The sequence below is a fragment of the Dama dama genome, chromosome 26, assembly GCF_033118175.1.
Source record: "Dama dama isolate Ldn47 chromosome 26, ASM3311817v1, whole genome shotgun sequence".
NCBI classification, from domain to species: domain Eukaryota; kingdom Metazoa; phylum Chordata; class Mammalia; order Artiodactyla; family Cervidae; genus Dama; species Dama dama.
This window is the reverse complement of record NC_083706.1, coordinates 23,201,577-23,224,508: the sequence shown is the minus strand read 5'-3', so window position 1 is coordinate 23,224,508 and position 22,932 is coordinate 23,201,577. Positions and strand designations below refer to the sequence as shown.

The window sequence follows — 22,932 nt, the reverse complement described above, 5'->3', positions numbered from 1 at the left end:
GTTACTGGAGCACAATTGTATAAATAAGTGGAAAATACTTTCTTGGGGTAAAAAATTGGAAATTGCCAAACAATTTTACTAATTTACTTAAGCTTTAGTAGTTTAATTAGCCAGATCTGGTAAAGGTTTCAACAACATTTCTAATAACAATAATGCTGAAACAAGTATAGCATGCATAGAAGAGAATAAACCATTTAAATTTAGTTCTCTAAAAGAGAAGGGAAACTTGATCACAAGGTGATTTCAGGAAGCTTAATGCAAACTTCCTCAATTTTTCCAATTTTGCCACTCTTTCTATTGCCATTTAGAGGGATAGGATCATGTACATGACTTGTATAGACTATTTCTACAACACATCTAAGGGTTTGGACGGACCATATTAAACCCTATGTCTTAGTTTAAATCTAAGGCAACAGATGTCTTTAGGCAATTTGTTGACCAGGATTTTTTTTTTTAACCTTGGATTCTGTGCATTTGGACTAGTGATCAAACCTACCTTTGACTTGGAGGAATAACAAAGACCAATGCTAACAGTGGGGAATCCATGTTAATATTGACAAGCATTTATCTTTTTTGTAGTTTCAGCAAATTCATTGTATCTATTTTGTTGCTTAATCTTGGCAGGCTAGGAAATTAGTATTCCCATTTTATGAATGAGAAGAAATTAAGGAACGGGATGCCAAAAGGGTTACCCTAAGATCACACAGAGCTAATTTACTAATTAGCTAATTAGTAACCAACTGTACTGAGACTCAAACTGAGTTTTCAGAGAATGGGCCCAGTGACATTTATATAACACCAGACTGGTGATAGATACTTTTTTTTTTTGGCTTTACTATGCCACATGTGGGATCTTAGTTCTCTGACTAGGGATCGAACCTGTACCCCCTACATTGGAAGCATGGAGTCTTAACCACTGGACCCAGGGAAGTCCTGGTGATAGATACTTTTAAGAAAAGGCAGCTCTTATAAATCAGATGTAAAGACAATACATCCAAAGATGAAGTTCTTTCAGCAAAGCCTAGGCTAACATTTTATTAGTTTTATATCTACACACATAACATTCTAATATCCTGATAGTAGTATTTTGATTAACTTTATTGCATTATGCATACTACCTTTAAGTGGTTTATTACCTAAACTCTGTACTTTATGCTTGTAAAGAAAGACACTGTTCCCTGAATAATTATTCTGGTCTCTGGAACAAAATTAAATATTTTTTCCAAACCTTACCAATTAATCTTTTGTCCTCATTTGAGACGGTATTGTTTCTACATAACCTTATTCTTGTATTACAGTTTAACTTTCTGAGCACTGGATCAAAAATTAGATACATGAGTCTCATTGTTAGATAGTAAGGCTGTGCCTTTAGTTTGTTTCAGACTTTGACAGTCTATATAAGAGCTCAACTGGATTCAAGATCAAGCTTTTAGAGCTTATAGGAATCTTTTTTCCCTAAAAATCTTGTGAGAGAAGAACAGTTTTTTGTTGTTGTTATTTTTCCATTTTGGCATAGTTTATTTGGCCTTTTTTATGTAGGAATTTTACGCTAAATATGAAAACATGCTTCTTTTAATAGTTAAGAGTTCAGAAACAAAGCCAGATAGATAGGCAATTGAGTTACTTCTCCCCCATTTGCTCACTCTATGACATCAGATAAGTTACATCCATTCTCTTACATGCTACATGTTTTCTCATCTGTATGATGGAAATCATTACAGCTTCGATTTCCAACCAGGATTAAGTGAAATGATGCCTGTGAAGTTCTTAAAACAATACCTTGCTCATAGATATCATTGACTATCTGTGCAGTTATTGTTGTTAATGGTTTAGACCAAAACTGACTCACAGAAGAAGTGGAAGCTTTCTGTCCTGGCAGAAGGGTGGTCTAAGCTGCCTGTGGTTGTTGTGGAGGAGAAGCTCAGAGGAGACTTAAGTATTGGTGATAGAGGTGGGAAGTGGGTGGCATCAAACGGAGCATAAACTAGCTTGGTCTGGTGTAAAGCTTCTTTTCATTTTTTTTCTTTTTTAATTCTCTTCTTTTTGTCTTTAGCTATTCCTCCTCCTCCCCATCAGAGCCTCCATTCTTTTTGGATTTCATGTCAGCCAGCTACTGAATCCCTTAAAAACAAATGCAACTGAGATTGAATGAATCCTTTTAAGGTTTTTCTTTTCTTTTTTAAAATTTTAATTCCTGGGGATAAAATACAGCACTTCCTGCAGCGAGTGAATATTTGTTTGATATTTTAACTATTTTTCAGTGCTCCGTGGCTTGCTAGGTACGCGGTCTGATGCTTCATTCCTCTCCCCACTGGCAGCTCAGATATGTATCTCTTGCATCATTCCCCGGGGCCATAGTCCTTAGCAGACACACAGCACCACCTCAGGCTGTGTTAACCCATGGAGCAGCTTTAAGGACAAGGCTCACTGGATGTGGCCAGCTGACTGTGGTTATGTTCAACTTAGTTATTTTTTTTTAAGTAAATAAAAATCTCATGTGCTACAGTGCTTTAATCACTTATCTTCATGTATGACACAGATCTCAAAGAGTCATTTCTGTTTCAGGCCCTGCTTGAATTTCTCCAAAGAGTCGTAGACAATAAAGAGAAAAATAAGATGACAGTCATGAATGTAGCAATGGTCATGGCCCCAAATCTCTTCATGTATCACACATTGGGTTTGAAGTCCGGCGAACAGAGAGAATTTGTAATGGCAGCCGGGATAGCTAATATCATGCACTTACTGATTAAGTATCAAAAACTCCTGTGGACAGTAAGTATATATTTTCAAGCTCTGTTAATGAGTGATAATATCTAGATCTTGAAGTCTTTATTATTTTTATATTGTTATAGTCTCTGCAAAATAACCAATATAGGTGATTTCAAATGCAGTTTAAAAAAAAAAAAAACTAATGTTTTACATCTCATTTCTTAAAATGCCAACATGATTTTATTGTTTCAATTTGGTAACTTCTAAAATATATTATTTTTGCTAATGGAATTTCTGAGGATTATTTTTTCCTGGATTTTTGTTAGGCATCCATCAGCTCTTGGTGAGTTTTTCTTTCTCTTCTGACAGGAGAGGCTAGCTGGTTAGCTTTTAGAAGAGGTCTATAGGTTAAAGAGGTAAGGGTATAGATAGGTAGCCCCTAAAGGGGCCAACCATTGAGGTGGTGACCCCTCATGCCAGTTACCTCAGGCATTCCCTTCTCCAGGGGGTCCTCCCAACCCAGGGACCGAACCCGGGTCTCCTGCATTGCAGGTAGATCCGTTACCCCTGAGCCAGCAGGGAAGCCCACACACAGAGGAGCCCAGTGTTGAGGTCAGTCACCCCAGGCAGTCTCCAGTCTTGGCATAGGAAATGGCCTCTCTGAACCTCAGACAGTGGGTGGTGACCTGCATCACTCAGAGGCTCTGAACACGTGGTGAGTAGTGCAATCCATTTTTCCCCCATAGATTTAATGGATCGCATAGTCTTATCAAATGGATAAAACCTTTGCTTCTCTCCAAAGATGAGAAATATAATTATTTCCATAGTTGGCAATGTTGCTACTTCTTTTTCCTCCCCAAACTTAATTTCGTTTCTCCATAGATTCCCAAGTTTATTGTCAACCAAGTGAGGAAGCAAAACACGGAAAATCATAGAAAAGATAAAAAAGCCATGAAGAAATTGCTGAAGAAAATGGCTTATGATCGAGAAAAATATGAAAAACAAGATAAGAGTGCAAATGATGTAAGAAACAATTTGAAGATATATGTATTTATGCAGATTGCAGAACTGCTTTTAATATCATATATACAACAGAGAGTTTTAAATGTTTTATAGGATGACTTTCTGCACACTTGCTAAGCTCTGGTATTGTTTAGAGGTTAAAAGCATTAATAAGGGTAACTATGCTCATTAGTACTATTAAGTAGGGATAGTTGCACAGGTCTTGGTGACTCAGCATGTGAGTTTGTTGATAAAGAGCAAAGGAAGATAACAAGAAAGGAATGTCTCATCACACGCTCACCCTCACCCACCCACGTGGACACTGGAGATAGCAGTTGTCCACAAGCTGTAACGTTTAATGGCTAAAGAGTACCTTGTGTGAACCACTGACCTTTTCTTCACTTTTCTCATCTGTAAAATGGGGAAAAATAACTAACCCTCAAAAACAAATAGGTCAGTATTGGTGTTGTACCTAAGATCCTCCCTGGACTTCAGTAAGTCTTCAAAGAGTCTTAATGGGGTCATACAAATCTGGAAAGAGTTATGTTGGAACCCAGAAAATTAAAATATTTTTAGAGGGGATATCTAAATATTAGTAATCATAAACTTCTGTAAGAATATCAAGAACTGGGCTAAAATAATGAAATGTACATGAAAACACATTTAGAAGTGAGTTATGAAAGCTCTAACTTAAGAACATGAAATGCGAGGGTTTCTATTGTTCTATTTATGGTGAAGACACCCTTCCACCACCAGCCCCACCATTGAGGTTCCTCAGTTACATGCTGACATCTTGTGGAATAACATGGAAATGCACTTACCAGCCTTTGTCTGATTTTCCTGCTTTGGCCTACTTAGGGATCCAGTAATCACACAAAAAAATGTTTTTTCTCCTTTATTGATTTATAGGTCTCATTCTTAAAAATAGCATTTTCTTGACATTAAACTTTTTTGGGTCAATTTGTAGTATCTTAAAAATGTAAAGTTTAATAAATGGGAGTTGTACATACTGTGGTATTTTTTGAGAAATGATACAGGTTAGAAAGGATTTTTAAGATATCATTCTTATTTAACTTAGAATGTTTTGTTACTTCTAAGGACATGAATACGCGAACATCTTTTTTTTTTTTTTGTAGTCCTGCTTATTCACATTAATTTAGGTGACTTTATACTCTTGTCTTTCTAATATTTAATGAGACAGTTATAATGTCATACTCTGAGGAACAGTTTAAGAAAACGGACTTGGTGCTGTACCTTTTTAAGAATTCTTTTAGACAGAAATTAAAATGTTAATTTTTTGGAGATGAAATGTTTAAATGATTTGGCCATTTATAGAAAAATAGCATTAACTTGGATTTCTTTTAGTTGTGTGAAGTGTGAAAGTATTAGTCGCTCAGTCATGTCCAACTCTTTGAGACCCCATGGACTGTAGCCTGCCAGGCTCCTCTGTTCATGGAATTCTCCAGGCAAGAATACTGGAGTGGGTAACCATTCCCTTCTCCACATCTTCCCAGCCCAGGGATCGAGCCTGGGTCTCCTGCCTTGTAGGCACTTTTCTAGCTGAGCCGCCAGGGAACACCTTTGGGTTAACTAGATAAGAGCTGGCCTGGGAATCATGTCTGCACTAGTTAAAAGCTATGTTGTCAGTTTAAGGCATGGGATTTAACTCTGTTTCATCATGCATCAGCTGTCACTTAATCTTTGAGTTTTGATTTTCTCTTCTGAGAAATTCAGCGATTCTGCTGACAAAATACTAGTAAATGCCTCCTTGGTGCCAAGCCCCCACTCCCTGTTAGGTCTTCAGGGAGAGATGGGGCTGGTGCTCTCCCATAGAGAGCAAGAGAAGGATGCAGGAGAGTGGAGCTCAGAGATGCTAAAAGTGTGTGATGGAGCCTGACCAAAAGACCCTGGGCTACAAGCAGGAAGTGGACATCAAGGGGCAGAGTGGTCGTCCACAGGTGATCATGGCCCACAGTAGAGGTCATTTAGCTTGTCGTTTTGGTTGAAATAATTTCATCAATTGCCAGAATTTTTTTTTCAAGCTACTGTCATGTTATTAAGGAGAAAAAATATTGGGAAACAATTACAGAACAACAAAGTACAAGATAATGTCAAGTACTATGGTTATGTGGCGAGTTACCAATTAGTCCATTTTCTATCTAAGTCCCATCAGTTGCCTGCATTTTAAAACATTTTAACCTGAAAGTCTGGACATCCATCTTAACTGGACATATTGGAAGTGGGAGCATCCTCATGTTTCCTGGCCCCAGGGGAATCTGTTTCCTGCAGAGTAGCAATTGCTTGGATCTGAGCAGCAGCTATTCATTTGGGTGGAACATGTGTGTGTTGGTCACCCAGTCATGTCCAACTCTTTACAACCCCATGGACTGTAGCCTGTCAGGCTCCTCTGTCCATGGAATTCTCCAGGCAAGAATACTGGAGTGAGTAGCCATTCTCTTCTCCAGGGGACCTTCCCAACCCAGGGGCCGAACCTCTATTGTAGGCAGACTCTTTACCATCTGAGACACCACGAACACGGACCATCTATGTTTCCATAAACTACCCCCCCTTGCCCACTCCAGATTTTTCATGTTGGTTTGTGTGTCTTGGCTCTCCACCCAAATCATTTGAATGAAACTGCTTGGGATGTTTTATTTGTTAAAAAATTCTTGGATGTGTGCCTGTTATGTGCCAGACACTGTTCTAGGCACTCAAAATACATTATATGAACAAAACAGATGAAGCTCGCTGCTCTTATGCAGCTTAAATTTTAAAATTAAAATATAATAAATAAATTATATCAAATGTTAGTATGTGGTTAAATGCACCTAAAATAATAAAAAGAATAGGGCAGAAAGAGGAATCGGGAGGGGGGAGCGTCTTGCAGTGTTAAGTTGGGTGGGCTGGGTGTTGTGCATTCAGGGGATGATGTGCAGGAGGTCAGGGCAGTAAGCTGGGTCTGTACTTTAGGCAGCACTTTCCACGCAGAGGCATAGACTGCACGAAAGCCTGAAGGCACTTGAGGACTGGCAGGGAGTGATTGGAGTGGAGTGGAGCCCGCAAGGGGGACAGTGTACGAAATGCAGTCAGTGGGACCAGATTATGCAGGGCCTCGTAGGCTATTGTTAGGAATCTGGATTTGCCCCGGGTGAAGCACAATCATTTCAGGCTTTTGAAGAAAGGCTTGAAAATCTATTTTAAAATGATCCCTTGGTCTGTTGTTTTGAAAACAGACTCTAGGAGAGTGAAGGTAGACTAGGGAGACCTTCTAAGAGGTTCATGTCATAATCTGAGTGACCGACCAGGAGGTTGAGAGGTGGTAAAATGCTGGATATTTTTTGAAGTTAGACCACTGGGATTTTTATTTATTTATTTATTTTTTCTTTTTTTGGCCACACCACACATCATGCGGGGCCTTGGTTCCCCAACCAAAGATCAAACCTGTGCTCCTTGTCGTAGACGCGCAGAGTCCTAACCACTGACTGCCAAGGGGTTCTGCCACTGGGATATCTTGATGCTGAAATGATGAGTTGTAAAAAAAAAAAAGAAAAGAAAAGAAAAAAATCAAGAATAATTTAGAAGTTTTTGGCCTAAGAAATTGGAAGAATGGGATTGACACTTAGGGAAGATCACAATTTCAGTTTAGGGTCTGTTGAGTGGAAGGTGTGTGTTGGATATCTAAGTGAGGATGACTGGGGGTGTTTGGAGGGAAAATTAAGTCATCCTGGCCAGTGAGGTGCACGGAGGGGCAGGGATAGAAAGAAAGTAGGAATGGGGCTCCAGGGTGAGCTGGGCTTCTATTGTGTATATGGTGGGGGACTGCTGAAAGTTGTGACCCCCCCAGGAGATAACATGACTGTATTTGTTTTAGAGCAGCTGTTATGCTTGGCAGGTGAAGGATATGTGGTAAGAATGTGAGAGAAGATTAGGTAGGAGATGCCAGCTAAGTTCATTGTTAACTGGAGTAGATATAAATAAATTGGTCAAATCTCTCTGGAGAGCATGTGGCAAAATCCTCAAAAACATGCAAATAATTATGCTTAAGTTCATTGCCTTTTTCTTTGTATGGGTCAAAATTAGAAATAATCCAAAAGGAGAGAGGTGATCAGTTAAATATGTTATGACGTATCTATTTAATGAAATACATGAAAGTGGAAAAGTGTGTATATGACATTGGAAGATATTTGTAATATGTTGAAGGAAGAAATTACAAAGCAGTGAATCGTTTATTGCTATATTTGTAAGGGATAATAATTATCATCATTTCGAATGCTTATCAGAGGTCGGGTATGCTGCTAAACATTTTACCCACATTCTGTTTAGTATTCCTTGCAGTTTGCTGCTGCGGTTTAGTTGGAGTTTACTCTTAAAATAGTCTCATTTTTTTAACAGATCAGGAAAGTGAGGCTTAGCAAGCGTAAATAATTTACTTAAGGTTATCTAGATAGGAAGTTGTGGAGCTGGAATTTGAAACCAAGTCTATAGGACTTTAAATCCAGGTCTCTTTACTGTTAGCCTCCCTTACCCACAGAGCACAGAAAAATTCTGAGACGGATGCACACACACCCATATATATATGTAGGTATCCCAAATCCTGGGCTTAGGTGTAGTAATAAAATGAACATGTTTTACTGCCATTATTACATATGTTTAATATATAGCTTTAAAAACAGGCTTGGGCTGAGCTAAGTCCCAGCTTTGGGAGGTGACTTTTGACTGTGAGCCTATAAGACCCTTATCAGTGAGATGGTAAAACTGATTGGATGTGAGGAATGTGGAAGAAGAAGGAATCTAGAACAACTTGCTGATTTTACCTTGGGAGACTTTGCCATTAAGATAAAACATCCAACAAAAGGAACAGACTCTGGGGTAGTCAGTTTTTGGCATTTGGGGTTGACATGCCTATGTAAAAGTTGCCTACATGGGCCTGAAGCTCAGGGGGATGGACAGAACTGGAGACATGCACTTGGGACCAACATAGAGACTGTACTTGAAGCCATAGAGTGATTCTTGTTACACAAGTGGGTACATGGGGTAAGAAATGAAAAAGAAAATAAAAAAGCAAAAATGCAAATATTCAAATAGTGGGCCATGGAAAAGGAACTGGTAGAAGAGGCCAGGAAGTAATAGGAAGTAAGAAAAAGTTGAAGGTTGTGTTGTAGCTGCCCTGGGGCATAGTATCAAATGCTACAGAGAGGTTGAATAAGGTTAGCCTTGGATAAGAGATCATCTGGATTTTGCATTTGAAAGGTTAGTTGTGACTTTCCCCAAAGCATTGTCAGTGACTGTTGGTAGAAGAATCCATGATTGCTAGGGACTGGAAAGCGAAAGATGAGAGATTGTAGACAATGAAAATTTATCAAGGTAATATATATATTTTTTAAAGCCCTCTGTATACTGTTAATGCTAACTGTATATAGCAAGGTATTCCTGTTGTTAAGATATGCTGGACTAGGTGGATTAATAGTCTGAACCAGATTGTAAGGGACACACTCAATCTACTTAGCAAGACCAATGTTTATAATGGCTGCAGCATATTAATTGTTTGGTACAAATGTGAATTTCCAAGTACTAAGGAGACTTATCTATTAATTACAACAGGAGGAAACACTTGGTGAAAAATAACATAATTATCGACCACTTGAAAAGAACCATTTTCTGATTACCTTCAACTTGAGTTAGGATTGATACCATACACACACACACACACAGACACACACATGTGCATATATATATAAACACACTGCATCGAGCACCAGAAGTCACATGGCTTGATATAGCCCTAGCTTTGCCATTAATGAGACGTTAATGGCAAATCACTTTCTCTCTGGGTCTCAATTTCTTCTATAAAATGAGAGTAAGAACAGCTTAATGGTGCTTAGCCAGAAGTATGCAGTAGGGGCCTCTGTAGGATTATTTTTTTAAAAAAGTAAATAGCAAAAAATCCTGACTAGGCCACTTCCTGGACCCTGTGAATCAGAATCTCTCAGCACAGGGCATGCACATGTGTCTTGTATTAAAAAACTGTCAGGGTTTTAAAAAAAAACTGTCAGGGTAATTTCCCCCCATTTGGTGTACATGTGTTTGTGTGCATATATATTTAATTTTATTATGGGATTTTTCTAACATACACAAAAATAGAATAGTATGTGAACTTCCATCAACCTATCACCAACCATCAAACACATTTTTATATCTTGTTCCATCTTGTCTTCCACACCATTTTTCCTTTGAGTATTTTTAGAGAAATCACAGACCTTTCATCATTTCACCTGTAATTACCTTATTTTGCATCTCTGTTTAAAAAGGATCTTGGGCAACTTTGATGAGCATCTGGTTATGAATTGCTGAATCACACAGGCTTCAAGTCCACTGTGGACTTAGATCTGTGTGATTTTTCTTCTATCAGTCAAGTATACCTCTAAAAGTAAAAGGAAACTCTGCATTTATGAGAGAGCATGAGCACAGAGCAGGGCTCTGTGAGATTCTGTGAAATAAGGCAAGCTGCTCATTCCATCTGCCATCATTATAGAGGAAACAAAAATTTTCTTCCCTGAGGTTGAGTTTCAGTGTTAACTCAGGATGATCTGCTGGTCACACCCTTAATTAACAGTTGAGGAACTTGAGCTCTAGAGTTTACATGACTTGCTACAAGTTCCAAAATGATCTTGTGACATTTCTGGGGTTTTGGACACAAAGAAATCTGTTACTCTCATCTTCTGCCATTTCAGAAGAATCCTGGAGCTGGCAGCAGTGTGGTGTCGACTCTGGGTCATTCACGGCTGAGCTTGTGTGTCTAATCACAACTCTGTTCAGAATCCCATTTGTGGTTTCATGTAACAGCTCAGACCCAGAGCATTGTCACAGGTATTGTTTCAAGCGTCTGCTTTGGGTCTAGAAATAGTGTCCAGCTCTACTTGGGGGGACCCAGATGGAAAATCAAATCACAGTATCAAGCATAAAATCTTATTTCTTTCAGATGTTCTCTGATTTTTTATAGTGCCTAAAAAAATACCATATTAAAAGTGAAAAATATCAGAATTTATTTCATTGTCAATTAAGTGCTTATTAATGATAGAACTTATTTCAGACCTTTCTTTAAAATTCTCTGTGTCTGTCAGGTGGATAAAAGTTTAAGCATATGGGTTACAAAAGCCCAATTAAAATTAGACAGTTTAAGATAACAGAGAATGATTTTTGTATCTCCACCTCCAATCAGACTAAAGTGATAAATATGTCATTTTAGTTGAAGATACCCTGCTAAAATGTCCTTGTTAAATTTTCCAAAATACATATTATATCTGGCCTTGTTTTGAGAAAGTTGTATTTCCAATTTGCCCTTTTGAAGACAGAGGGGTTTTGTGTGTTTTTTTTTGGGGGGGGGGTAGTATTAAAAGATGTCATCTTTACATTTAAATTATCTTTTAATTTAAGAAAGGAAATCAATGTTTCTTCTAAGGGTCTGGCATTAAATTTCTAATCTCTAGGGTATAAAAATATGATCAACACAGTATTTGTCTAGACCTTTTGAAAAAAATGCTAAAATCATTGTTTATTTTATCAAATAGTAAGAAATAAAATCCTGTTTTTAAAAATATACTTGACTTCAATATGTAGAACATGTGAGGACCATATGAGATTATTTTCTCTATTTTAACAGCCTTTGCATACGTAAGAAATTAACTAATGTTTTGTAAGTTGTAAAATCCTTTGTGACTAATTTTTAATCACATGTTAGTCAAATAATGCTCTTTTCCAGTCTTTCTGTGCATTATAAAACTTCACCTCACAAGCACACCAAACGAATTCTAAGAAGTAAGGGACAGAGTCAGCTGCTTAGACAAACAAAATGTGAACTAGGAAGGTTACAAAGATTCTACTGCTCACAGGTTTAGTTCTTATTGTGGCTCGAGCTAAGAGCAAACAGTTTGGCTTAATGATCAGGATGCCGCTGCTGCTGCTAAGTCGCTTCAGTGGTGTCCGACTCTGTGCGACCCCATAGACGGCAGCCCCCCAGGGTCCCGTCCCTGGGATTTTCCAGGCAAGAACACTGGAGTGGGGTGCCATTTCCTTCTCCAATGATCAGGCATGTTGTGTCCATTCAAAGCGTGGCAGCTCAGTGTAATTAGTATACTAACATCATTAGTATTTGATACACCATGATTCTGGAGCTTGATAGTAATTGCTGTGCACTATTTAAATGAGAACTTTGACATCATTTACTGTTTGTCATCTTTAGTAAATACCATTTTTCTATCCGTGTCAAGATACCAGGAAAAACTTTCCAGAAACAACTTTTAAACGCTTCATTTTTAACTATTACATGTATCAGTTAAGCTCATTTCTCTTCCAACAATAAAGAGCAGAATAGATTCAAATTGAGTGAGGCTCACAATCTTTTTATTGTAGTGTAGTGAGAATTTGGATGAGATGTATTACCATGGAAATAAACACTCTTGAGAATTCCGTCTCTCCCTCCCTCCCATGAACACACACACATACACACACACACTTGAGGGAAAGTGTAGGAAATGTTTAATTTCATAGCCGTAAGCAACCTATACACAAGCTACTTCCCATATACTGGCAAAACCAAAATACAGCAATTACCTGACTTGTCACATACACTTGAGAACTCTCAAGTGCCTTCAGATGCTGGCTCCTGGGCCTCTTCCTTCTAAACTAACAGTCAAAGAGAGCCTGGATGCCCGTGAGAGATAGGTGCTGTCTGTCGGGTACAACTTCTCACACCATCCTGATCATACTGTTGTATTTTGCAAGAAAACTTGGCCATACTCTCCACAGTATGATCCCTGAATTCATTGGGGAAGTGTAGCCGTGGTCCTATCATTAGGGGTCTTCAGCTGTTCATGGGATGCCTTGGGGGGAAAGTGACTGCGTTCCCAGGCAGGCTCATGCTAATGTTGGCTACTGTCTGCAGGACCAGATAACTGAATTATCCCTTGTAGCATCTTTAACTCCTTTCCTCTGTTCTTTTTCCCTCCCTGTCTTTTCTCAGTAGGGAGGGGAATAGTAGTATCATGTGGTAGACAGAGGCAACTTAACTTTTTTCTTTTAGACAATATTCTTAAGACTATTTTTTGCTATTAAGGAAAGTGCTCATTGCTATAGTTTTATTCTGGAGAAATTTTACTTCTATTAGCATATGATTTTGAGTGAGACTTTTTCTTTTTCTGCACTATGTGCATGCAGGATCTTAATTCCCTGACGTGGGATCAAACCCATGCCCCCTGAATTGGGAGCATAGAGTTTTAACCACTGGCCCCCCAAGGGAAGTCCCTAGTGAAAAATATTTTTGAGTGACTCATTTAATCAATAAACATTGATAAATGGCTACAGATGTGACTCAGATGTGTGGCATGTAACTAGAATACAAGTGTCATAAATTAGGATCTCCATTATAAAAGAGATTCAGTGGGAATTTCGATGGAAAGAGGAAATTCCTTTTGATTCTGTGGAGTCAGAAACCATCTATGGAGTGTTCCACAGGGTTTGAGGTATGTGAGCTTGACCTTGAAAAATGGATGGATACCAGGGGATATTTCAGAAGGGGAGGAGAATGTACATAAATACAGGAAATCATGGGTATTTTCAACAAATTTTGACTGTCATTTTTTTATCCAAAGAATGGAATATGCCACAAGGAATAGTGGGGAGAGGCAGGGAGCAGAGGAAGGTTGCTATATTCCTGAACTCTCTGTGGCAAATTTATTATTTTTCTGGGTCATTTTGATTTTATAACTCATTTATTGTAGGACCTTCTATATTTAAAAACTTAATCATATCATCTTACTTCACTTTAAATGTCAGTATAGGTTTTCCTGCCATTTTTGATAGTCTAGGGTTATAGAAGATGTAATTATGGAAATAATTTCTGCGACTATGACTTTCACCAAAGAAACCCTCTTTGTCAGGATAGTTGGCACTATGACTTGAGTGGAATTTCCTAACTTTTAAATCAGCATAAAGTAGATGCTGATCTACAAACCCTAAGCTGCCATTTAGGACTCTCCTATAGTACGGTAATAATAAACTAACAGAAACCAAAATACCAATATTTTTTTTCACTGAGTAGGCACGGTCAGTTGGATTTTATGAATGCAGACTCAGTACTTCCGGCTGTTGCTCTTAGAGTTATCACTCCAACATTCAAGTTATCAGGCCTAGCTTATTGTTTCTCACCTCCTATGAGGAGGTGAGGCCAGGAGTTGAGGCCAGGCCAGCAGGCAAAATCACCGTAGCAGGATAGAAGCTAGAGATGAACCCCAAGGGAGAAGTGGGTATAGCATAATCCTTGAGTTATAAGATGCTTCATTGGTTGAATAACTGCTTTGGAAAAGGATGGCAACAGTACCACATGAAATGCCCCCATCATTGTAAGAATCTGCTCATTTTCCAAAATACTACAGATGAAAAAATGTGTCATAGAATCAAGGAAAACGGCAAATTAGCCTTGTAAATGAGAGGTGAGGTGGAGGTCAGAGACTCGGTAAGGTATCAGGTTAAACTACAAGCCCCAGAAGCTGGAAGTCAACAAACCAAGGCAGGGGTCCAGGCTGGATGGGAGAAATTGAGCAGGAGTTGAGGGGTCCAGGCACAGGCTGGGATCAGGGATGGACTGACACAGCATCCCCAGGGAGAGGACTCAGGCCAGGGTGCTAGGAATGCAGTCCATCCCCAGCTGGATGGCCAGTGGGCAACCCCACGCGATTTGTCTTTGTGTGGCTTGGAGGGGCGTGCACCCTTTAGGGCTTCACTGAGTGGTTAGATGAGGGCGCAGCCTGTCTCTATGGGTGAAATGGGTGTTTGGGATTCGTTTGGGGGAACAATACCATTGTCGTCATACACAATCCTTTGCTCCTTTGATAGTCCTGTGCCGTATCACTTTTCTTTGTTATTCCCATACTACATCTCAGATGTTGCTGAGAAGCAATCTTATATCTTTTGAGGACACCTATGTTTTTATGCAACCTTATCTAAAAATCATCTTATTTTTGTTACATGTTGGAAAGTATCACATTAATTCCACGTATGGTATATTTATACTTTGTTAAAAAAATTCAAGACCATATACATTAAAAAATGATTCTGTGAGCACAAAAATTATATTGTACACCAAAGGACTTGTGTCTTATTTATTTACTGGCTAAGTAAATAAATTTGCTAAGCACCAGTAGCACAATGCGGTACTCAGTAGATGCTTAGTAAATTCCGGTTGAATTAAACAGGGTATTTGTAGTGTTTAAAGCGTTATGTTTAAACATAATTTGTGCATGCTGTTTGGTCTAAGGTTTGTTCAAGAACATATGGTTATAAATAATAAGTTAATATTTATTTTAGCGGAACCATTAGGTTAATTAAGCCTAATATTTTTGAATGCCATAGTTGATGTTTTGATATTATGATCCTCAAAATCTTTCTTTGATAGCCTCCCAAATACATAAAATGTTCTTAACATCTGTGGGCACAGGATTTAGAATGAGTCTTCTCAGGTTCAAAGTGTGCAGTCACAGTGAGTCCTTATCAACCGAGTGAGCAGCTGACACAATACAAAGGTATTGGGAATGTTTCATTTATTTTAATACTCTCAGGGACAGAATTTTTGTGAAGTTTTGTGAATGTGCAGGAAGGTTTTTTTTTTTTAATGCATACATTGCAATAGCCCGCAAAGTAACTTCATTCTGATTCAATTTCATAAATTGCTACATGAAGAAGCACCCTCCAGTAGATAATACTCAGAAATCAGCATTTAATATGGCAGTAATGGTTATTGCTGTCATTCTTTACATCTTTAAAAATAATTAAGCATTACTGCACAGGCATTATAAAGTTCCCCTATCACCATTAAGAGGATATTTGAGGTTTGATGTAATTTAGTAAATGACATTATACAGTAGTTAAGGTTTTTATGTAGTGAAGTAAAATGCATAGTAGTTAAGCACACTTACCGTATAATGCATTGTACAGAGTTACACGTTCCAGCTGCTGCCAGCTTTGTTCCAGTGTCATTATTGCTTTGCAGGCTGACGTTCCTCAGGGAGTGATTCGAGTACAAGCTCCCCATCTCTCGAAAGTTTCCATGGCAATACAGCTAACTGAAGAACTCAAAGCCAGTGATGTACTTGCCAGGTTTCTCAGCCAAGAAAGGTAGAGGCCTGTTTTGTTTTAATTATTCCATGGTATCACTCACTTGCTCTCTCTCCCTCCCCTCTTTTTTTCTTTTTTGTCTTCCTTTTTTTTTGTTTGTTTTTTTTTTTAAACGATGGCTGGTGTGAAGGGCTTAAAATGTTAGCAGAAGAAAAAAGGAGACTTAAAAATAATAATGTTGGAATGAGTCGAGTTCATTGTGTGTAGTTTGTGTTCAAGTTGAGTCTGTTGCAGGCAGGAGGTCTGAGCATTCCTTCACTGTGTCTGCAATGGACTTGGCGCATGACATTACTCAGTATTCTTTCCAGAATATGGTGATTGGAGGTTAATTACTATGTGTAGTCTGTTAGGAAAACCACTCATTGGGATACAGTGGGATTAAAACAAAAGATACAACTTTTTCAATGAAATATAATGAATACAAAGAAATGCTTAAATTTTAAGACAGAAGGTATAAAGAATTCAGAGGGGACAACTGGCCCGTGGAGTTCTGAAGTCACAGGACCAGGCACCCCATCCTCAGTAGAGACCACCAAGTCTTCCCCTCTGTTAGGGGCTGATGAGGCAGGAGGAGTCCAAAGGGAAGACATTGGCATCCCTTTTAAGCTGGAGGACAATTGCTTTCCAATGTTGTATTGGTTTCCACCGTATAACAAAGTGTGAATCAGCCATCAGTGTACATGTGTCCCCTCCCTCTCAAACCTCCCTTCCACCTCCCCGATACACACTTTTTGAGACATGTTTGAGATGTCTTTTCTTGAATTTTGGAGGTTCGAACAGGGTATGGCTATTTCAGTGTTCAAGTTCTTATTTTTAGCTAAAATTATATTTTAATGCTCTCCTTTCTCATTTCCACTTATTGAAATAAACAAATCTAACTTTTTTTTTTTTAAAGACAGAGACCTCAGAGGCATTAGCTGTTTAGCTTCTTTATACTGATTTCATCTCCCATAGAATTTAATCTCTTCATTCTTTCATTCAAGTTTTCTGTCAAAACTTCTCCAGTTTTAATACAGAACTGCATGTATTTAATATGTCTCTGCTGTGTCTATGGCCCTCTGCTAGATGTTGGAAAGGGTATAAAAAATATTTTAAAGTGTCTTCCCTTGTGGTTTGTAAATTGGAAGAAAACATGAGCCTGTATAGTTAACAGATGGTGATGAAATAAAAGAGAGGCTTATTGGTAATTCTGGGCTTAAATTCCCCTCTCAACCACACTCTGAGGGAAGTACTATCATTACCTCCATTTTACTGATAAGAAAACTTGAGACTTTCACGGTCACATGTCACCTGGGTGTTGGAGCTGAATTCTAAATCTGGGGTTTGTCCCCAAAGGAAGTTCTTTAATCCCTCTCTTTACTGGCTCGGGAACCAAGAGGTCATCATGGGTCTGGGGACCACTGATGTAGAGTCTGGCAGTAGATGGACTTTGAGGAGATTAATTCCTGGACCAGTTGGAATTTGGGGGAGTGGGATTAGGTCCTGGGAGCAGTTGGGGTTTCTTGGATGTCTTTGCTCCCTATAAAGTCTCTCTGCCTCGAGGAAATCAATCCACTTCCTCTCTGTTCCCTGAACTGACCAAGTAGATGCCATTCTCCCCACCGGGAATGGCTTCCCATCCTCTCCCAAAGCGTGTACCTGAAGGTCTGGCCAGACTTCAGATATAAGTGGCTCTTCCAGGCTGGACATAGTTTAATTTATGCAGTGTTTACTTGCAGGACCCAGATGCTCAATTTAGTCTGCAGTTGTGCTTCTCTACTTGTAGGTAATACGAGGTGTGACTCTAAAGTTGTATGATGCATTCCACTGTGACTTTTATAGTTAGGGTAGAGTAGGATACTGGTTCAGTTCAGTTCAGTTGCTCAGTCATGTCCGACTCTTTGCGACCCCATGAATCACAGCGCACCAGGCCTTCCTGTCCATCACCAACTCCCAGAGTTTTTGGTAATGGAGGATAATGGTAGACATATTCTTATAAGAAAGTACTAGTTTTGTGACAATTGCCCTTTGTCTATTTGGATTTACTGCTTGTGGTGCTTTTATTAAGCAAACACTTGCTACCCACTAAAGCCGAATCCTTTCTTCTACCTCCTCTCCTTTCCCCATCCTGCTCCACCCAAAGGGAAGTCTAACAAACTCCTTGGTCCATTTGCCTTTTCTCCTTCCAGTCCTCAGCCCTTTCTTTTATGCTTGGGGATGCTGGGACCAGATAATACAGATCCAAATACCAGATTTTCCTGTTTTATGTTAGGCTAGTTTTTATCATCTCTGTAAGTCTCAGGTCCTCATTGTAAACGTGGACCTACTTAAAGACGTGTGATAATTAAGTAGGAAAATGACCGTGAAGCACACAGCATTATCTGTCTGGGCCATCTAATAAGTGATGCTTTCAATAAATACTTACATGTATCTTTTCTTCCATGACTGTGCCCTCCTTCTTTGCCTTCCACTTGTATAGGGACAATGGGAAACCCCACTTCCCTCCATCCTTTTCCTCCCCTGCTTTCTCTACTGAAGCCAAGAACACACAAGTGACATAAAGTAAACATGCAATAAATTACACATTCATTCACCAGTCTTTGGTAATAGCTGTTGCCTTTTCTTTAATTATGGATTTGTTGATTAGTATTAAGTGAAAGCTAATGTATACCAGGAAATCTAGTTTAGGTTTCTTTAAACTAAAATAAGAGTATAAATATTGGAGAAGCAATCTGAGAACAATAACCTGACTAGATTTTTTTCTAGTCTCCCAAAACATTCCACTTGGTTTTCATAAAAATAATGACTCTTATTATAGTTTATCAGGTTATATGCTATATTAAAAATGAAACTGTAATTATTAAATTATTTAATTTCAAAAATAAGCATACACCAGTTTGGAAGCAAGGTGAGTTGTCTCTTGGTCAGGATATGGCTCAACAGGGAGTATCGTAAGCTTGAGAACGCCCGTAGCCCTGAGTGGTCAGGGTGCTGTGGACAGCAGATAAGATGGAGCTGGGTAACGAGAGGAGCCATGAATGGTGGGTTAGGAGAGCTTCTGCTGCATCACATCTTTCTAATGGTTTCGGGAAAAGTCAGCCCTGGTTTTCTCTTGTCAGTTCCAGGGAGTCTGTCCTCAGTGTCTCTCTGAGTGGTTCACAAACCCTGCTGTGCATCAGAGTCTACCAGAGACTGTTTGAAAACCAGATTCTAGGGCTTGATCTAGGCATATTAAATCAGATTTTCTAGAGCTCTGAATCTGGTTTTGGCAAGTTTTCTAGATAATAGAGATTTTTGTAAAGCACTTAATTTTGCCACTGTTTAAACCTAATGTTCTGGAGACTTTATTCTTTGAAGAGTGTAAACCTGTAGATGCATTCTACTTGTAAAGTCATCATAATGAGTATTTGGTTCTATTTTGAGAGCATTTACCTCCCATATTGGAACAGTTAGCACAGGGAGGCTTATGAACTATGCTGTATTCTTTATATTCATCTTGTACACTATTAGAGTGGTCAGCACAGCAAACCTGTGAGAAATACTATTGAATAAATGCAATGTGCAGACATTTCTCCTTAGAGTTTCATGAGGACTTTTTTGGCCCCTATGCAAAATAGATGACCATATTAATAATTTTACAGACAGCTAAAATGTTACTTTTCTTTTTAACTTTACAAATTTAGGTACTGATTTATTATTTCACCTTTGGATGTACGATTCCATTTGTTTATTTTAATTTACAGGTGTGACATTTTTATTACTGTTTAACACATTTAACAGATGGGAAAATACAAACGTGTAGATAATTACAGTATGTCTAAGTTATGAATTTCCCATACAAGCTAGAATTCCCCAAGCACATTAAAGTGGTTTACTTGCAAGCTGTCTGATGATGCAACTAATGAGTTTGTTTTGTCCCTACTAGTGGAGTTGCCCAGACTCTCAAGAATGGGGAAGTTTTTTTGTATGAAATCGGAGGAAATATTGGTAAGCACATTTTTTTAAAAATCTTTTGTTCCATATGCTTATTTGACATTGCCAGTGGTTGTTTTTTATATCTTCGGGAGAGAAAAGGGAATTTGAAGTAAAATATAACACTCTGTAGACAGCTGATGAGTATTATAGTTGATGAGATTTTTTTTTTTATGGTGTGGCCCTTCTGTTCTGGCTCTTTAGAGCTCCTTCTGTGTGGACCCTGAGCCGAAGGCAAGTTCCCTAAAATAGGAATAACTGCTGAAATGGTCAATGAATTTTTTCAAAACCTCTTTTTTTGTGTGTGTGTGCTGAGAGCACATCTTAATAAAGGGAGTGAGCTTATTTAAGACCAAGATGATACTTTTATTATGGTATAGTATTGGGTATTGTTTAGTGAAAGCAGAAGTTATTTTGCCACTATTGATTGCCTACTACATAATACACATATGTATACATACACACATTGGTACCTTATAAAATAGAAATAGGATAAATGGATTAGTTTTGACCATGTCTTATATTTTATTTGCCCACTTATAACTATCAATAGGTTGTACTCATCTTATTAAAATTTAAAGTAAAACTTCCTTCTTTTTTTGATCCTTCAAATGGTAAGAGTGAAATTGTCAACAAATAAATTCAAAATAGTCATTGAAAATACCTTAAGATAAGTTTTGTAGAATTCTTTTCTAGGACTTAAAAAATTTTAGTAAATATTGAAACTTGAATACAAGAATATGAAGTTTCCTTCAAAAATTTAAATAAACCACAGTTCTACTAGAAATCTGGATTGTTAACTCTGTTAATCAAGTATTAGTATATTTGAGCATTTTGCTATTAGATATTGGGAATTAAGCATGGTTTCTTACTTAATAAAGGTGAATAAACTTTTAAGGAACCATTTAAAAGCCCATCACAGACAGTATTTTCAGCTTCCTAACTTCATTTGAACCCTATGCATTTGGAGAAAGTGAAAGTGAAGTTGCTCAGTCATATCCGACTCTTTGCAACCCCGTGGACTGTAGTCCACCAGGCTCCTCTGTCCATGGGATTTTCCAGGCAAGAATACTGGAATGGGGTGCCATTTCCTTCTCCAGGGGATCTTCCTGACCCAGGGATCGAACCCAGGTCTCCCGCATTGCAGGCAGACGCTTTAACCTCTGAGCCGCATTTGAAGAAGGATTACTCAATTAATTTTTCCATTATTGGCCCAAGCCTTATTATGGGAGCTAATATTATGGGAGGTGGGAAAAAATGATAACTGTTTCAAAGTGTAAGACTCCAGAGTTAAACCATGAGGCTTAAATTTAAAATTGCCTCTCCATCTGCCCACTCACTGTATTAAACTGATGTAACATCTCTTTCCCAGGGGAACGCTGCCTCGATGACGACACTTACATGAAGGACTTATATCAGCTCAACCCCAGTGCTGAGTGGGTTATAAAGTCAAAGCCGTCATAGAAGATTTAAGCTGAAGATAGACATAAGGTCTCCCTTAATCATACTTGCTGGGTCAAGAGTGTAAACAAAATAAATGGTGGGACTCTTATTGTTCAGATATACCCTACTCTTGAATAGTCACACACTGAGCCTTAATAAGTTCTAGATTTGTGCTGCTGCCAGATTATGTTAGTTATTATTATTCACATTAGAAAAAAATCTCTGGAGTGAGAAGAAAGGCGCTTAATTAGCTTGCAGGCTATTTTCATCCACTCCATGGAATGTGTCCAGATGCGACATCCTTTTTTAATATGAAAATATACTCTGTTCCTGCTCTCTTTCTGTTCTGAAACGATGTATACAATAATAATGTGGATTTTCACCCTTCTCTCCTCCTGACGCCTGCCTTCCCCCAGATGGGTTTGTTTTTCAACTGGAAAGGTAACCGGGATCAGGTATGGCAAGATGTGAAGATAGTACCTCTGGAAACAGACTGAGTTCAGCAATATTTCTGTCTCTATCGTACATTAATATTCATCTCTTTGAGTCATTTGTTCAGACAGTGGCATCCCACTTCTTACTGCTGTATCACATGAAGAGACTTGCATTTTTTTTCAGTTCAGCTGACATATGTGCTCAGAACTGTATCCAATATCAAGAAAATAGAACTGTCAGAAACTGCCAATTATTACTGCACTGTTTGAGACTTACGTACTCAGAATAAATAAAATATATCCATGTGGAATAACTGGATTATGGATAATGAGAGAGTGGAAGATCATTTCGTGTATGCTGTAGTCTCCTAAATGAAATTTAAAAAGTCGTAGCTGGCTTTCCCTATTGTCGTATTAGCAGCACAAATACGTGCAGTGGTGTGATCCCGTCATTGTTGAGAATGTGTTCTGCTGAAAGAGGAATCTTTTTTTTTTTTCTTTTTACTCATAAATGAGTTGCAGGAAGAATTATTCTTCTGAGTATGACACCATCATATGAACAAGCTTTTTCTGGTGTACTTATTTTAGTCAGAGCAAATTTATTAAAATGCTGTGGGAAGACCATTCCCAGAGATTTTAATGCACAAACCATATTATGATAAGAGATGAACCTCCATACTGTAAATAAGAGGAATGAAGTGAGAGAGAAATGTTCCATATTTTATGAGTTTAGAGTGTAGTGAATAAAAGTGATGTACATGAATGTTGCACAAACTGTGTTTATGATACTTTTTAGTAGGACTTTAGGAAACATTGTGCATTCTCAGAAGCTCTTGATGTCACTCTAATTAGGAGGGGAAAATGCTGCTAATGAGAACCGTCAAATTTTTAATTTTTAATTAAGAGCAGCCTGTGGATATGATCACTTAAATACCTTTGTGATGATTTGTGCCATTGCTTTTTTATTTAAAAATTTTTTTTATAATTAAATGCATTTTTCTAAATTATCTTCTCTTGGAATTTATTATGTTTAACCTGATCTGTTCATGAGTATAATAATGGGCTATTTTTGTTTTGGTTAAAAGCCACTTCTGCTCTTTTATTTCTCCTATTTACTGCTCTTGTGTAATTTTTAAAGTGGGAAGACACATGGGAGGTGTAAACTTGTTTCATTCCTTAGGTTTTTCCTTATGAAATTTCTATTCTTTAGGGTTTTTAAAAATAC

The 22,932-nt window shown here is 38.2% G+C and overlaps 1 protein-coding gene across 1 annotated transcript in view; it reads left to right on the top strand.

The window, feature by feature from the left end:
* ARHGAP18 (Rho GTPase activating protein 18) overlaps nucleotides 1-22,714 on the top strand; it is a 127,624-nt gene extending 104,910 nt beyond the window's left edge. Inside the window, exons 11-15 of the mRNA XM_061129974.1 lie at nucleotides 2,566-2,772; nucleotides 3,592-3,732; nucleotides 15,755-15,879; nucleotides 19,784-19,845; nucleotides 21,203-22,714. Coding sequence (XP_060985957.1) covers nucleotides 2,566-2,772; nucleotides 3,592-3,732; nucleotides 15,755-15,879; nucleotides 19,784-19,845; nucleotides 21,203-21,294 — 627 coding nt within the window. The 3' untranslated portion in view covers nucleotides 21,295-22,714. The remainder of the gene's footprint in view (nucleotides 1-2,565; nucleotides 2,773-3,591; nucleotides 3,733-15,754; nucleotides 15,880-19,783; nucleotides 19,846-21,202) is intronic.
* Nucleotides 22,715-22,932: the final 218 nt, after the last annotated feature.